This window comes from Oncorhynchus tshawytscha, linkage group LG26 (assembly GCF_018296145.1).
Source record: "Oncorhynchus tshawytscha isolate Ot180627B linkage group LG26, Otsh_v2.0, whole genome shotgun sequence".
In the NCBI taxonomy this organism is placed as follows: domain Eukaryota; kingdom Metazoa; phylum Chordata; class Actinopteri; order Salmoniformes; family Salmonidae; genus Oncorhynchus; species Oncorhynchus tshawytscha.
In genome coordinates, this window is record NC_056454.1 from 51,785,649 (window position 1) to 51,801,438 (window position 15,790).

Sequence of the window (15,790 nt, forward strand, 5' to 3'; positions counted from 1 at the left end):
AATGAATATACCTGCCCAACTAATCAATACACTCATGTTGTCTGTTGTGTCTTTGTCTCCAGTATGGGAAGACCCTGTATGTGAACTACCAGGAGGCTATGAAGAGGACTGAGGCAGCCTATGACTGGTCTTCTCTCTCTAGCTCCTCTATCAAGTCTGGATCCAGCTCCTCCAGCCTGCCTGGTGAGTGGTGGTGGACAGACACAACAACACACAAGTATAGCAGGGCTGAGGACGATTCTTATCTCAATTCAGTCATTTCAGGAAGTACAATTTCATGAATTTCAGTTTACTTCATGAAATGACTGAATTAGAATTGATTAGACACTAACCCGGCAGCAGTTACCCACTGACTTCGCAGTATGTATAAGATTTCTACTTGCTCTAATTCTCATTTCTCTGTCTCCCTCTCCTCCGCCCCTCTCTCCCTCCCTCCTTCCCTTTCTCCCTCCCTCTCTCCTTCCCTACTCTGCTCCCCTCCCTCTCCCTCCCTTCCTTCCTTCTTCTCTCCTACCACTCTCCTCCTCTTTCTGCCTCTCCTCCCTCCTTCCTTCCCTTTCTCCCCCTCCTCTCCCTCCCCTTCCTTCCTTCCTTCCTTCCTTCCTCCCTCCTAATCTCTCCCCCTCTTTCCTCTCTCCCTCCCTCTTTCCTCTCTCCCTCCCTTCCTCTCTCCCTCCTTCCCTCTCTCCCTCCCTCTTTCCTCTCTCCCTGACCCTAATGAATACACCTCCCTCTTTCCTCTCTCCCTCCCTCTTCCTCTCTCCCTGACCCTCCTCTCTCCCTCTGACCTCTCTCCCTCCCTCTTCCTCTCTCCCTCCCTCTGACCCTCTCTCCCTCCCTCTTTCCTCTGAATCCCTCCCTCTTTCCTCTCTCCCTCCCTCTAATCTCCCTCCTCTTTCCTCTCTCCCTCCCTCTTGAATCTCTCCTCCCTCCCTCTTTCCTCTCTCCCTCCCTCTTTCCTCTCCCTCCCTCTTTCCTCTGTCCCTCCCTCTTCCTCTGTCCCTCCCTCTTTCCTCTGTCCCTCCCTCTTTCCTCTGTCCCTCCCTCTTTCCTCTCTCCCTCCCTCTTTCCTCTCCCTCCCTCTTTCCTCTCCCTCCCTCTTTCCCTCTTTCCTCTCTCCCTCCCTCTTTCCTCTGTCCCTCCCTCTTTCCTCTGTCCCTCCCTCTTTCCTCTGTCCCTCCCTCTTTCCTCTCTCCTCCCTCTCTTTCCTCCTCTTTCCTCTGTCCCTCCCTCTTTCCTCTCTCCCTCCCTCTATCTCTCTTTCCTCTCTCCCTCCCTCTTTCCTCTGTCTCTCCCTCTTTCCTCTCTCCCTCCCTCTTTCCTCTCTCCCTCCCTCTTTCCTCTCTCCCTCCCTCTTTCCTCTCTCCCTCCCTCTTTCCTCTGTCCCTCCCTCTTTCCTCTGTCCCTCCCTCTTTCCTCTCTCCCTCCCTCTTTCCTCTCTCCCTCCCTCTTTCCTCTCTCCCTCCCTCTTTCCTCTGTCTCTCCCTCTTTCCTCTCTCTCTCCCTCCAGAGTCCCAGTCTACACACTACAGTAGTGATAGTGGTGTTGCTGTGTCAGAGAACAACCTGTCAGGCCACAGCCGCTCTCAGAGCCAGGTCAGCTCCATCTTCTCCGAGGCCTGGAAGAGAGGCACCCAGGATGAGGTACCGCCTCCTCCTGTACTGACACCCTCACCTTACCCTGTCACCTGTCTCTATTGACCTGCCTCAGTATTCCTCAACTGTCTCTATTAACCTGCCTCAGTATTCCCCATCTGTCACCTGTCTCTATTGACCTGCCTCAGTATTCCTCACCTGTCTCTATTGAGCTGCCTCAGTATTCCTCACCTGTCACCTGTCTCTATTGACCTGCCTCAGTATTCCTCACCTGTCACCTGTCTCTATTGACCTGCCTCAGTATTCCTCACATGTCTCTATTGACCTGCCTCAGTATTCCTCACCTGTCTCTATTGACATTCCTCACCTGTCACCTGTCTCTATTGACCTGCCTCAGTATTCCTCACCTGTCACCTGTTTCTATTGACCTGCCTCAGTATTCCTCACCTGTCTCTATTGACCTGCCTCAGTATTCCTCACCTGTCACCTGTTTCTATTGACCTGCCTCAGTATTCCTCACCTGTCACCTGTCTCTATTGACCTGCCTCAGTATTCCTCCTGTCACCTGTTTCTATTGACCTGCCTCAGTATTCCTCACCTGTCTCTATTGACCTGCCTCAGTATTCCTCACCTGTCACCTGTTTCTATTGACCTGCCTCAGTATTCCTCACCTGTCACCTGTCCTCTATTGACCTGCCTCAGTATTCCTCACCTGTCTCTATTGACCTGCCTCAGTATTCCTCACCTGTCTCTATTAACCTGCCTCAGTATTCCTCACCTGTCTCTATTGACCTGCCTCAGTATTCCTCACCTGTCTCTATTGACCTGCCTCAGTATTCCTCACCTGTCACCTGTCTCTATTAACCTGCCTCAGTATTCCTCACCTGTCACCTGTTTCTATTGACCTGCCTCAGTATTCCTCACCTGTTTCTATTGACCTGCCTCAGTATTCCTCCTGTTTCTATTGACCTGCCTCAGTATTCCTCACCTGTCTCTATTGACCTGCCTCAGTATTCCTCACCTGTCACCTGTCTCTATTGACCTGCCTCAGTATTCCTCACCTGTCTCTATTGACCTGCCTCAGTATTCCTCACCTGTCACCTGTTTCTATTGACCTGCCTCAGTATTCCTCACCTGTCACCTGTTTCTATTGACCTGCTCAGTATTCCTATTCCTCTCCTCTATTCCTCACCTGTTTCTATTGACCTGCCTCAGTATTCCTCACCTGTCTCTATTGACCTGCCTCAGTATTCCTCACCTGTCACCTGTCTCTATTGACCTGCCTCAGTATTCCTCACCTGTCACCTGTCTCTATTGACCTGCCTCAGTATTCCTCACCTGTCTCTATTGACCTGCCTCAGTATTCCTCACCTGTCACCTGTCTCTATTGACCTGCCTCAGTATTCCTCACCTGTCACCTGTTTCTATTGACCTGCCTCAGTATTCCTCACCTGTCACCTGTTTCTATTGACCTGCCTCAGTATTCCTCACCTGTCACCTGTTTCTATTGACCTGCCTCAGTATTCCTCACCTGTCTCTATTGACCTGCCTCAGTATTCCTCACATGTCACCTGTTTCTATTGACCTGCCTCAGTATTCCTCACCTGTCACCTGTTTCTATTGACCTGCCTCAGTATTCCTCACCTGTCTCTATTGACCTGCCTCAGTATTCCTCACCTGTCACCTGTTTCTATTGACCTGCCTCAGTATTCCTCACCTGTCTCTATTGACCTGCCTCAGTATTCCTCACCTGTCACCTGTCTCTATTAACCTGCCTCAGTATTCCTCACCTGTCACCTGTTTCTATTGACCTGCCTCAGTATTCCTCACCTGTCACCTGTTTCTATTGACCTGCCTCAGTATTCCTCACCTGTTTCTATTGACCTGCCTCAGTATTCCTCACCTGTTTCTATTGACCTGCCTCAGTATTCCTCACCTGTCACCTGTCTCTATTGACCTGCCTCAGTATTCCTCACCTGTCACCTGTTTCTATTGACCTGCCTCAGTATTCCTCACCTGTTTCTATTGACCTGCCTCAGTATTCCTCACCTGTTTCTATTGACCTGCCTCAGTATTCCTCACCTGTCACCTGTTTCTATTGACCTGCCTCAGTATTCCTCACCTGTCTCTATTGACCTGCCTCAGTATTCCTCACCTGTCACCTGTTTCTATTGACCTGCCTCAGTATTCCTCACCTGTCACCTGTTTCTGACCTTGACCTGTCTCTATTGACCTGCCTCAGTATTCCTCACCTGTCACCTCTATTGACCTGCCTCAGTATTCCTCACCTGTCACCTGTTTCTATTGACCTGCCTCAGTATTCCTCACCTGTCTCTATTGACCTGCCTCAGTATTCCTCACCTGTCACCTGTCTCTATTGACCTGCCTCAGTATTCCTCACCTGTCACCTGTTTCTATTGACCTGCCTCAGTATTCCTCACCTGTCTCTATTGACCTGCCTCAGTATTCCTCACCTGTCTCTATTGACCTGCCTCAGTATTCCTCACCTGTCTCTATTGACCTGCCTCAGTATTCCTCACCTGTCACCTGTCTCTATTGACCTGCCTCAGTATTCCTCACCTGTCACCTGTTTCTATTGACCTGCCTCAGTATTCCTCACCTGTTTCTATTGACCCTCAGTATTCACCTGTTTCTATTGACCTGCCTCAGTATTCCTCACCTGTCTCTATTGACCTGCCTCAGTATTCCTCACCTGTCACCTGTCTCTATTGACCTGCCTCAGTATTCCTCACCTGTCTCTATTGACCTGCCTCAGTATTCCTCACCTGTCACCTGTTTCTATTGACCTGCCTCAGTATTCCTCACCTGTCACCTGTTTCTATTGACCTGCCTCAGTATTCCTCACCTGTTTCTATTGACCTGCCTCAGTATTCCTCACCTGTCTCTATTGACCTGCCTCAGTATTCCTCACCTGTCACCTGTCTCTATTGACCTGCCTCAGTATTCCTCACCTGTCACCTGTCTCTATTGACCTGCCTCAGTATTCCTCACCTGTCTCTATTGACCTGCCTCAGTATTCCTCACCTGTCACCTGTCTCTATTGACCTGCCTCAGTATTCCTCACCTGTCACCTGTTTCTATTGACCTGCCTCAGTATTCCTCACCTGTCACCTGTTTCTATTGACCTGCCTCAGTATTCCTCACCTGTCTCTATTGACCTGCCTCAGTATTCCTCACATGTCACCTGTTTCTATTGACCTGCCTCAGTATTCCTCACCTGTCACCTGTTTCTATTGACCTGCCTCAGTATTCCTCACCTGTCTCTATTGACCTGCCTCAGTATTCCTCACCTGTCACCTGTTTCTATTGACCTGCCTCAGTATTCCTCACCTGTCTCTATTGACCTGCCTCAGTATTCCTCACCTGTCACCTGTCTCTATTAACCTGCCTCAGTATTCCTCACCTGTCACCTGTTTCTATTGACCTGCCTCAGTATTCCTCACCTGTCACCTGTTTCTATTGACCTGCCTCAGTATTCCTCACCTGTTTCTATTGACCTGCCTCAGTATTCCTCACCTGTCACCTGTTTCTATTGACCTGCCTCAGTATTCCTCACCTGTCACCTGTCTCTATTGACCTGCCTCAGTATTCCTCACCTGTCACCTGTTTCTATTGACCTGCCTCAGTATTCCTCACCTGTTTCTATTGACCTGCCTCAGTATTCCTCACCTGTTTCTATTGACCTGCCTCAGTATTCCTCACCTGTCACCTGTTTCTATTGACCTGCCTCAGTATTCCTCACCTGTCTCTATTGACCTGCCTCAGTATTCCTCACATGTCACCTGTTTCTATTGACCTGCCTCAGTGATGCCTCACCTGTCACCTGTCTCTATTGACCTGCCTCAGTATTCCTCACCTGTCACCTGTCTATTGACCTGCCTCAGTATTCCTCACCTGTCACCTGTTTCTATTGACCTGCCTCAGTATTCCTCACCTGTCTCTATTGACCTGCCTCAGTATTCCTCACCTGTCTCTATTGACCTGCCTCAGTATTCCTCACCTGTCACCTGTTTCTATTGACCTGCCTCAGTATTCCTCACCTGTCTCTATTAACCTGCCTCAGTATTCCTCACCTGTCTCTATTGACCTGCCTCAGTATTCCTCACCTGTCTCTATTGACCTGCCTCAGTATTCCTCACCTGTCACCTGTCTCTATTAACCTGCCTCAGTATTCCTCACCTGTCACCTGTTTCTATTGACCTGCCTCAGTATTCCTCACCTGTTTCTATTGACCTGCCTCAGTATTCCTCACCTGTTTCTATTGACCTGCCTCAGTATTCCTCACCTGTCTCTATTGACCTGCCTCAGTATTCCTCACCTGTCACCTGTCTCTATTGACCTGCCTCAGTATTCCTCACCTGTCTCTATTGACCTGCCTCAGTATTCCTCACCTGTCACCTGTTTCTATTGACCTGCCTCAGTATTCCTCACCTGTCACCTGTTTCTATTGACCTGCCTCAGTATTCCTCACCTGTTTCTATTGACCTGCCTCAGTATTCCTCACCTGTCTCTATTGACCTGCCTCAGTATTCCTCACCTGTCACCTGTCTCTATTGACCTGCCTCAGTATTCCTCACCTGTCACCTGTCTCTATTGACCTGCCTCAGTATTCCTCACCTGTCTCTATTGACCTGCCTCAGTATTCCTCACCTGTCACCTGTTTCTATTGACCTGCCTCAGTATTCCTCACCTGTCACCTGTTTCTATTGACCTGCCTCAGTATTCCTCACCTGTCACCTGTTTCTATTGACCTGCCTCAGTATTCCTCACCTGTCTCTATTGACCTGCCTCAGTATTCCTCACATGTCACCTGTTTCTATTGACCTGCCTCAGTATTCTCACCTGTCACCTGTTTCTATTGACCTGCCTCAGTATTCCTCACCTGTCTCTATTGACCTGCCTCAGTATTCCTCACCTGTCACCTGTTTCTATTGACCTGCCTGTATTCCTCACCTGTCTCTATTGACCTGCCTCAGTATTCACCTGAAGCCCTGTTCACCTGTCTCTATTAACCTGCCTCAGTATTCCTCACCTGTCACCTGTTTCTATTGACCTGCCTCAGTATTCCTCACCTGTCACCTGTTTCTATTGACCTGCCTCAGTATTCCTCACCTGTTTCTATTGACCTGCCTCAGTATTCCTCACCTGTTTCTATTGACCTGCCTCAGTATTCCTCACCTGTCACCTGTCTCATTGACCTGCCTCAGTATTCCTCACCTGTCACCTGTTTCTATTGACCTGCCTCAGTATTCCTCACCTGTTTCTATTGACCTGCCTCAGTATTCCTCACCTGTGTTTCTATTGACCTGCCTCAGTATTCCTCACCTGTCACCTGTTTCTATTGACCTGCCTCAGTATTCCTCACCTGTCTCTATTGACCTGCCTCAGTATTCTCACATGTCACCTGTTTCTATTGACCTGCCTCAGTATTCCTCACCTGTCACCTGTTTCTATTGACCTGCCTCAGTATTCCTCACCTGTCTCTATTGACCTGCCTCAGTATTCCTCACCTGTCACCTGTTTCTATTGACCTGCCTCAGTTATTCCTCACCTGTCTCTATTGACCTGCCTCAGTATTCCTCACCTGTCACCTGTCTCTATTAACCTGCCTCAGTATTCCTCACCTGTCACCTGTTTCTATTGACCTGCCTCAGTATTCCTCACCTGTCACCTGTTTCTATTGACCTGCCTCAGTATTCCTCACCTGTTTCTATTGACCTGCCTCAGTATTCCTCACCTGTTTCTATTGACCTGCCTCAGTATTCCTCACCTGTCACCTGTCTCTATTGACCTGCCTCAGTATTCCTCACCTGTCACCTGTCTCTATTGACCTGCCTCAGTATTCCTCACCTGTCTCTATTGACCTGCCTCAGTATTCCTCACCTGTCACCTGTTTCTATTGACCTGCCTCAGTATTCCTCACCTGTCACCTGTTTCTATTGACCTGCCTCAGTATTCCTCACCTGTTTCTATTGACCTGCCTCAGTATTCCTCACCTGTCTCTATTGACCTGCCTCAGTATTCCTCACCTGTCACCTGTCTCTATTTGACCTGCCTCAGTATTCCTCACCTGTCTCTATTGACCTGCCCCACCTTACCTCACACTCTTGTGTTTCAGAAGCCCAGTTCTCTACTCTTGTGTTTCAGAAGCCCAGTTCTCTACTCTTGTGTTTCAGAAGCCCAGTTCTCTATTCTTGTGTTTCAGAAGCCCAGTTCTCTACTCTTGTGTTTCAGAAGCCCAGTTCTCTACTCTTGTGTTTCAGAAGCCCAGTTCTCTACTCTTGTGTTTCAGAAGCCCAGTTCTCTACTCTTGTGTTTCAGAAGCCCAGTTCTCTACTCTTGTGTTTCAGAAGCCCAGTTCTTTATTCTTGTGTTTCAGAAGCCCAGTTCTCTACTCTTGTGTTTCAGAAGCCCAGTTCTCTACTCTTGTGTTTCAGAAGCCCAGTTCTCTACTCTTGTGTTTCAGAAGCCCAGTTCTCTACTCTTGTTTTTTCAGAAGCCCAGTTCTCTACTCTTGTGTTTCAGAAGCCCAGTTCTCTACTCTTGTGTTTCAGAAGCCCAGTTCTCTACTCTTGTGTTTCAGAAGCCCAGTTCTCTACTCTTGTGTTTCAGAAGCCCAGTTCTCTACTCTTGTGTTTCAGAAGCCCAGTTCTCTACTCTTGTGTTTCAGAAGCCCAGTTCTCTACTCTTGTGTTTCAGAAGCCCAGTTTCTTGTGTTTCAGAAGCCCAGTTCTCTACTCTTGTGTTTCAGAAGCCCAGTTCTCTACTCTTGTGTTTCAGAAGCCCAGTTCTCTACTCTTGTGTTTCAGAAGCCCAGTTCTCTACTCTTGTGTTTCAGAAGCCCAGTTCTCTACTCTTGTGTTTCAGAAGCCCAGTTCTCTACTCTTGTGTTTCAGAAGCCCAGTTCTCTACTCTTGTGTTTCAGAAGCCCAGTTCTCTACTCTTGTGTTTCAGAAGCCCAGTTCTCTACTCTTGTGTTTCAGAAGCCCAGTTCTCTACTCTTGTGTTTCAGAAGCCCAGTTCTCTACTCTTGTGTTTCAGAAGCCCAGTTCTCTACTCTTGTGTTTCAGAAGCCCAGTTCTCTACTCTTGTGTTTCAGAAGCCCAGTTCTCTACTCTTGTGTTTCAGAAGCCCAGTTCTCTACTCTTGTGTTTCAGAAGCCCAGTTCTCTACTCTTGTGTTTCAGAAGCCCAGTTGTCCATTTATTTGTTTTTGTTTTCTGCTGAATGTAATTTGTCTATGAGACAAATGAACATGTTTTCCCCTGTGTGGCATCATGTCTTCCCCTGTGTGGCATCATGTCTTCCCCTGTGTGGCATCATGTTTTCCCCTGTGTGGCATCATGTCTTCCCCTGTGTGGCATCATGTCTTCCCCTGTGTGGCATCATGTCTTTCCCTGTGTGGCATCATGTCTTCCCCTGTGTGGCATCATGTTTTCCCCTGTGTGGCATCATGTCTTCCCCTGTGTGGCATCATGTCTTCCCCTGTGTGGCATCATGTTTTCCCCTGTGTGGCATCATGTCTTCCCTGTGTGGCATCATGTTTTCCCCTGTGTGGCATCATGTCTTCCCCTGTGTGGCATCATGTCTTCCCCTGTGTGGCATCATGTTTTCCCCTGTGTGGCATCATGTTTTCCCCTGTGTGGCATCATGTTTTCCCCTGTGTGGCATCATGTTTATGTTTTCTAGCAGAGTAGTAATGAAATCATTAATACAATATCATCTAACACAGATACATGTCTCTCTCTTTGTCTCTCTCTCCCCTCTCTGTCTCTCGCTCTCTCATCTCTGTCTCTCGCTCTCTGTGTCTCCTCTCTCTCGTCTCTCTCTCTCTCTCTCGTCTCGCTGTCTCTTGCTCTCTGTCTCGTCTCTCTCTCTCTGTCTCCCTCTCTCTCTCTCGTCTCCCTCTCTCTCTCTCTCGTCTCTCTCTCTCTCTCTCTCTCGCTCTGTATGTTTCTCGCTCTCTCATCTCTGTGTCTCCTCTCTCTCGTCTCTCTCTCTCTCGTCTCGCTGTCTCTCGCTCTCTGTCTCCTCTCTCTGTCTCTCGCTCTCTGTGTCTCCTCTCTCTCTCGTTCTCTCTTTATCTCTCTCTGTGTCTCGCTCACTCGCTCTCTTTCGTCTCTGTCTTTCGCTCTCTGTGTCTCTGTCTCGCTCTCTTTCTCTCTCTCTAGTTGAGGATGGAGTCAGTGAGCAGACCCTATCCCCTGATGCTGCCCTCCATGCACCAGTCAGCCCCCCCATCCCGAACCAGCTACACCAGTGTCTCCCCCGAATCCTCCCACTCTCCCCCCGACCCTCCACCTCCTTCCCCTCCCCCACTTCCCCACCCCCTCACCAGGCTGCTCCTACCAACTTTGTCAAGTACAGCACCATCGCCTGCCTGCAGGGTGGCGCCAACCAGACTGCCAATCATTACAGTGCCCAACCAATGGGCCAGCAGCAAGGCCCTCCGGCCCCGCCCCTCCAGTCTGTCAAACCCAACTACAACACGCTCCCATTGGCTCCCACTAACTACAACACCATGCCATTGGCTCCGAGCAACCCTCCTCCTCCTCCCCCTTGCTCCATGCCTGCTCCAGGCTCTGCCATGGCCTCTCTGAGGTTCAGCCTCCCCAGCTCTGTTCCTCAGTTCATCCCCCCTCCTCCCCCCCAGGCCCAAACACTGCCCCCTCCTCCCCAGAAGAGGACCACCAGTGCCCCCCTCTCAGTAACACTGGGTTGCAGCAGTTCCTGGCCCAAAAATTCCCCAATATGAACTATGATTTCTCTGAGCTGGATGGCCAACCTGAGTCCCCTCCTCCTCCTCCTCCTCCTCCCCCTCCTGCCCTCTCCCCCTGTCCCCCATACTGCCACCCCCACACCTCCCAAAACCTTCTCTGGTGTCTTCCCGCCCCAGACTGCTCCTAAGACCTTTGGTCCAGGGATCCCCCTGTCCCCAGTGTCGCCCTACCCTCCTTCGGGTCCAATGAAAAAGCAGCAAAGCTTCTCTACAGGCCATTCGCCCAATCAGCCGCCTTCCACGATGCCCAAACAGCACATCTTCTCCTCTAAAACCCTCCCTCTGTCCGCCCCCATCTCCCCCACTCTCTCCCTGGCCAAACAGATAGTCAACCAGTTCCCAGGAGCCCCACAGTCCCCCCCGGCGGTCAAGGCTAAACCAAGATGGCAGCCAGGGGGTCAGATCCCGCCTCAGTCCCCTGAATTCCCCCTTCCTCCTCCTCTCCCTCCTTCTGAGATGTGCTCCCCCATTAAGAAGTCTCCCTCCACCTCATCAACCGGCTCCTTCGGGAAGAGGGGGCCTCCTCCCACTCCCCAGCGTGCCTCCTCCATCAAGTCTAACTCCTCAGGGGAGTACCAGGAAGAGGCCCAGGTCCAGAGGCAGCCTAAGAAGGTGGAGTCTCTGGTCAGTAAGTTTGCCCAGCCTGGCCTCGGCTCCTGCAACTCCTCCACCGCCACCTTCTCTGTATCTCCTGCTCTTCCTGCTCCTCCTAAACCAGGCAAGCTGAACCTGTCAGCTCTCCCTCTAGTCCTCCAGGGTCTACAGACAGGGCAGCACCGCCAGCCCAGTGAAGAGTTCCCCTCTCTTCCTCAGTACCGCCAGCCTAGTGAAGACTTCCCCTCTCTTCCTCAGTACCGCCAGCCTAGTGAAGACTTCCCCTCTCTTCCTCAGTACCGCCAGCCTAGTGAAGACTTCCCCTCTCTTCCTCAGTACCGCCAGCCCAGTGAAGACTTCCCCTCTCCTCCTCAGTACCGCCAGCCCAGTGAAGACTTCCCCTCTCTTCCTCAGTACCGCCAGCCCAGTGAAGACTTCCCCTCTCCACCTCAGTACCACCAGCCTAGTGAAGACTTCCCCCCTCCTCCTCCCGACTCTGAGCTGCTCCCCCCGCCCCCCCTCCTCTCTGAGCTCCACCCGGGGGCCCCCAGGGTCGCAGTCGTCAACCCCCAGCCGCAGGCCACGCCTATCTCCCACCCCGTCAGCCAATCATCATGGAAGACCCAGTCACTCAAGAAGACTCCGCCTCTGACACTGCACAGGCTGTCCCGGAGTCACACGGTCCAGGAGCCCTTACCTCTGTCCCCCCATACCAGCACCAGCATACCCCCCAGCCTCCTTTGCCTGTCCCCTGCCCCCCACCTCCCCCGGGGTACCTAAGGGGGGCGGTACCCTCTCCTCGGTCCAACCAAACTTCCTGGAGGACCTGAACCGGACCTTGAAGAGGAAGTCCATCTCACGTCACGGCTCCCTCACGCGGCACGGTTCCTCCCGGCTGGAACCGGTCTCCATGGACGACATGGCCCTGCCTCCTCCACCCCCTCCGGACCAACATAGGGGGGGTCAGGGCGGGGGCCACGGGTACATGTCCTCAGGCTATGCAACGTTACGGCGGGGGCCGCGCCCTGCCCCGCCCAAACGGGATGAAAGCACCAAACTGACGGGTGAGTGGTAGCTAGGGGGAAGAGGAGGACTTGGGCCGAGCTGCCCAGGCTATGGGACCCATCAAGGTCCCACTCTACAGGCTATGGGACCCATCAAGGCTACAGGCTATGGGACCCATCAAGGCTACAGGCTATGGGACCCATCAAGGCTACAGGCTACAGGCTATGGGACCCATCAAGGTCCCAGTCTACAGACTATGGACCCATCAAGGCTACAGGCTATGGACCCATCAAGGCTACAGGCTATGGACCCATCAAGGTCCCAGTCTACAGACTGACTACAGACTATGGACCCATCAAGGCTACAGTCTACAGACTGACTACAGGCTATGGACCCATCAAGGTCCCAGTCTACAGACTGACTACAGACTATGGACCCATCAAGGCTACAGGCTATGGGACCCATCAAGGCTACAGGCTATGGGACCCATCAAGGTCCCAGTCTACAGGCTATGGACCCATCAAGGTCCCAGTCTACAGACTGACTACAGCCTATGGACCCATCAAGGTCCCAGTCTACAGACTGACTACAGCCTATGGACCCATCAAGGTCCCAGTCTACAGACTGACTACAGCCTATGGACCCATCAAGGTCCCAGTCTATAGACTGACTACAGCCTATGGACCCATCAAGGTCCCAGTTTACAGACTATATGGACCCATCAAGACTACAGCCTATGGACCCATCAAGGTCCCAGTCTACAGACTATATGAACCCATCAAGGCTACAGTCTACAGGCTATATGGACCCATCAAGGTCCCAGTCTACAGACTATATGGACCCATCAAGGCTACAGTCTACAGACTGACTACAGACTATGGACCCATCAAGGTCCCAGTCTACAGACTGACTACAGGCTATATGGACCCATCAAGGTCCCAGTCTCTAGACTATATGGACCCATCAAGGTCCCAGTCTACAGACTGACTACAGTCTATGGACCCATCTAGAGCACAGTCTACAGACTATGGACCCATCAAGGTCCCAGTCTACAGACTGACTACAGCCTATTGACCTATCTAGAGCACAGTCTACAGACTATATGGACCCTACAGGCTGCTCTCCCTACAAACCAAACGGACCCGAAACGTTCTTATTATACAATAAGAAACGTTCATTATGGCGTGCACTAATGAATACGACCCAGAACTCGGCCTGTCTCCTCTCCTCTCGTCTCGCCTCCTCTCGTCTCGTCTCGCCTCCTCTCGTCTCCTCTCCTCTCGTCTCGTCTCCTCTCGTCTCCTCTCGTCTCTCTCCTCTCCTCTCGTCTCCTCTCGTCTCCTCTCGTCTCCTCTCGTCTCTCTCTCTCCTCTCCTCTCTCCTCTCCTCTCGTCTCCTCTCCTCTCGTCTCCTCTCCTCTCCTCTCTCTCTCTCTCTCCTCTCCTCTCCTCTCCTCTCCTCTCCTCTCGTCTCGTCTCGTCTCCTCTCCTCTCGTGCCACACTGAGCTGGATGAAGAACCTGTTCCTTGTAAATCCCAGATTGTTATTCCATCCTTTTGCCTACATTATAATAACTCTGTGAAAAGAGAGAGCAAGTTAAACCACCTATCAAGCTTTTCCACATGTTTGTGGCGCTTTGCATTGAAATATAACAAAAAAATAAACAAGAATTCAGCTGCAATATAAACAGGTACTGCATGGACATGTTGTTACCTTAGCAACTGTTTGGGGTTTGGGAGGGATGTATAGATGTGTATGATCATACAGTCAGTAGTATTCACCCCCTTGGATTTGTTCATGTTGTTTTTGCGTTACAGACTGGGATTGAAATTTAATTCATTGTGATTTATTTTTTTGTTTTTTTTGTAATTGATTTACACAATACTCTAATGTCAAACGGGAAAAATTTGAATCTTTTTAATTTTTTTTTATGGTTAATTCAAAATAAAACACTGTTCATTAGATAAGTATTCACCCACCTGAGTCAATACACGTTAGAAAATCATTTGTCAGCGATTACAGCTGTGAGTCTTCATGGGTGAGTCTTCATGGGTGAGTCTCTAAGAGTCATTACAGCTGTGAGTCTTCATGGGTGAGTCTCTAAGAGTCATTACAGCTGTGAGTCTTCATGGGTAAGTCTCTAAGAGTCATTACAGCTGTGAGTCTTCATGGGTGAGTCTTCGTGGGTGAGTCTCTAAGAGTCATTACAGCTGTGAGTCTTCATGGGTAAGTATGTAAAGCCATTATCACACTGCAGACCTTTAAATGCTCAAATCGGTTTTGAAATACTGCCTGTCCAAAACAATTACAAGTGACCACATCAGATTTGTATGTGTTCAGACAGCAGTCATTAGCTAACATGGCACTGATGGATGTGTGTGCAGTGGTATATACAGGTGTAGGATCTTAATTTGAGCCAGTTTCCTAAAGCAGAAAAATAATCCTGCAGCAACAGGAAATGTGAATTATAATGGGGATTAGAATTAATGGCATTTTTTTATAGGTCTTGATACATTTTTTCTTTAGGGTGAATCAAATTGAACATTTGAAAGGGGAAATTACAAACTTTAGAAGCCTTTTCAAACCTTGAGTACACTACAAATGTGCACATGCAGGAAATTTCTCAGCAACAAAATATTGATCAAATTAAGATCCTACATCTGTTTTCTAGCACATTCACGAATTCATTTGTAAATTAACACGCTAGTTAGCTACCACATGTTCTTGTCAACCTGTCAACAGAGTAGCTAGCAAGCAACAAGATATGGGAAAGAACAGTCTAAATACCATGTGATTACAAATAAATCCGATTTGACCGTTCAGACACAAGTTGCTTGGCCAGAAATCATATCTGTATGTGGATTGAAGTATCCGATTCCATGTGCTTTTTTTGGCTGTTCAGACTTCAGGAAAAAGCACCAAAAAAATGCAACAAAATAGGATTTGAGTCACTTCAAACTGCCAATGTGAACCAGGCTTAAGAGCTTTGCACACCTGGATTGTGCACATTATTCATTTACAAGTTGCCATAGATCTTCAAGCAGATGTAAGTCAAAACTTAAACTAGGCTACTCAGGAACATTCAATATCTTCTTGGTAAGTGTAGATTTGGCCTTGTGTTTTAGGTTGTTGTCCTGCCGGCAGGGGGAATCATCTCCCAGTGTCTGCTGTCTGCTGGAATGCAGAGGGAAGCATGTTTTCCTCTAGGATTTTGCTTTCTGTTTTATCCTGAAAAACTCCCCAGTGTTTGCCGATGTCAAGCATACCCATACCATGATGCAGCCACCACCATGCTGGGAAATAAGGAGGCAGTTAGTGATGTGTTGAATTTGCACCAGACAGAAGGCTTTGTATTTAGGCCAAAAAGTTCAATTGAATCCCACTTTGTGACACAAAACAAAATGTTCAAATCCAAGGGTGGGTGAATACTTCTGATACCCACTGTACGTGGGGAGAAGGGTAACTTTTTACTTTTGTGTTTTTATATAAGATGATTTAATATACCTGAAATATATTATTATTTTTAAAGTTGTGTTTTTAAAGCATAGTGAGTGAATATTAACCGTGAGTAGTAGACCAGGATTGATGTGGAGATGGCTCTGGTCCAGGGTGTTACGTGTGGCAGGTTCAGCTTCAGAAAGCCACACGTAACACCCTGGACCAGAGCTGGTGTAGAGACTGACAGGTGTGTATAGGAGCAGTATATAGGGAGGATCCCTGGTGTAGTTGGATATGGGACAGACAGACACTGGTGTAGTTGGATATGAGACAGACAGACAGACAGAGAGACACAGAC

The 15,790-nt window shown here is 49.5% G+C and overlaps 1 protein-coding gene and 1 pseudogene across 1 annotated transcript; both read left to right on the top strand.

Moving 5' to 3' along the window:
• Positions 1 to 12,918, top strand: part of LOC112235104 — a 130,201-nt pseudogene extending 117,283 nt beyond the window's left edge.
• LOC121841014 (ice nucleation protein-like) lies at positions 12,187 to 12,981 on the top strand. Its single transcript, XM_042306816.1, has 2 exons — positions 12,187 to 12,519; positions 12,562 to 12,981. The coding sequence occupies exons 1-2, from the start codon at positions 12,187 to 12,189 to the stop codon at positions 12,979 to 12,981; spliced, it is 753 nt and encodes a 250-aa protein (XP_042162750.1).
• The last annotated feature ends 2,809 nt before the right edge of the window (positions 12,982 to 15,790 follow it).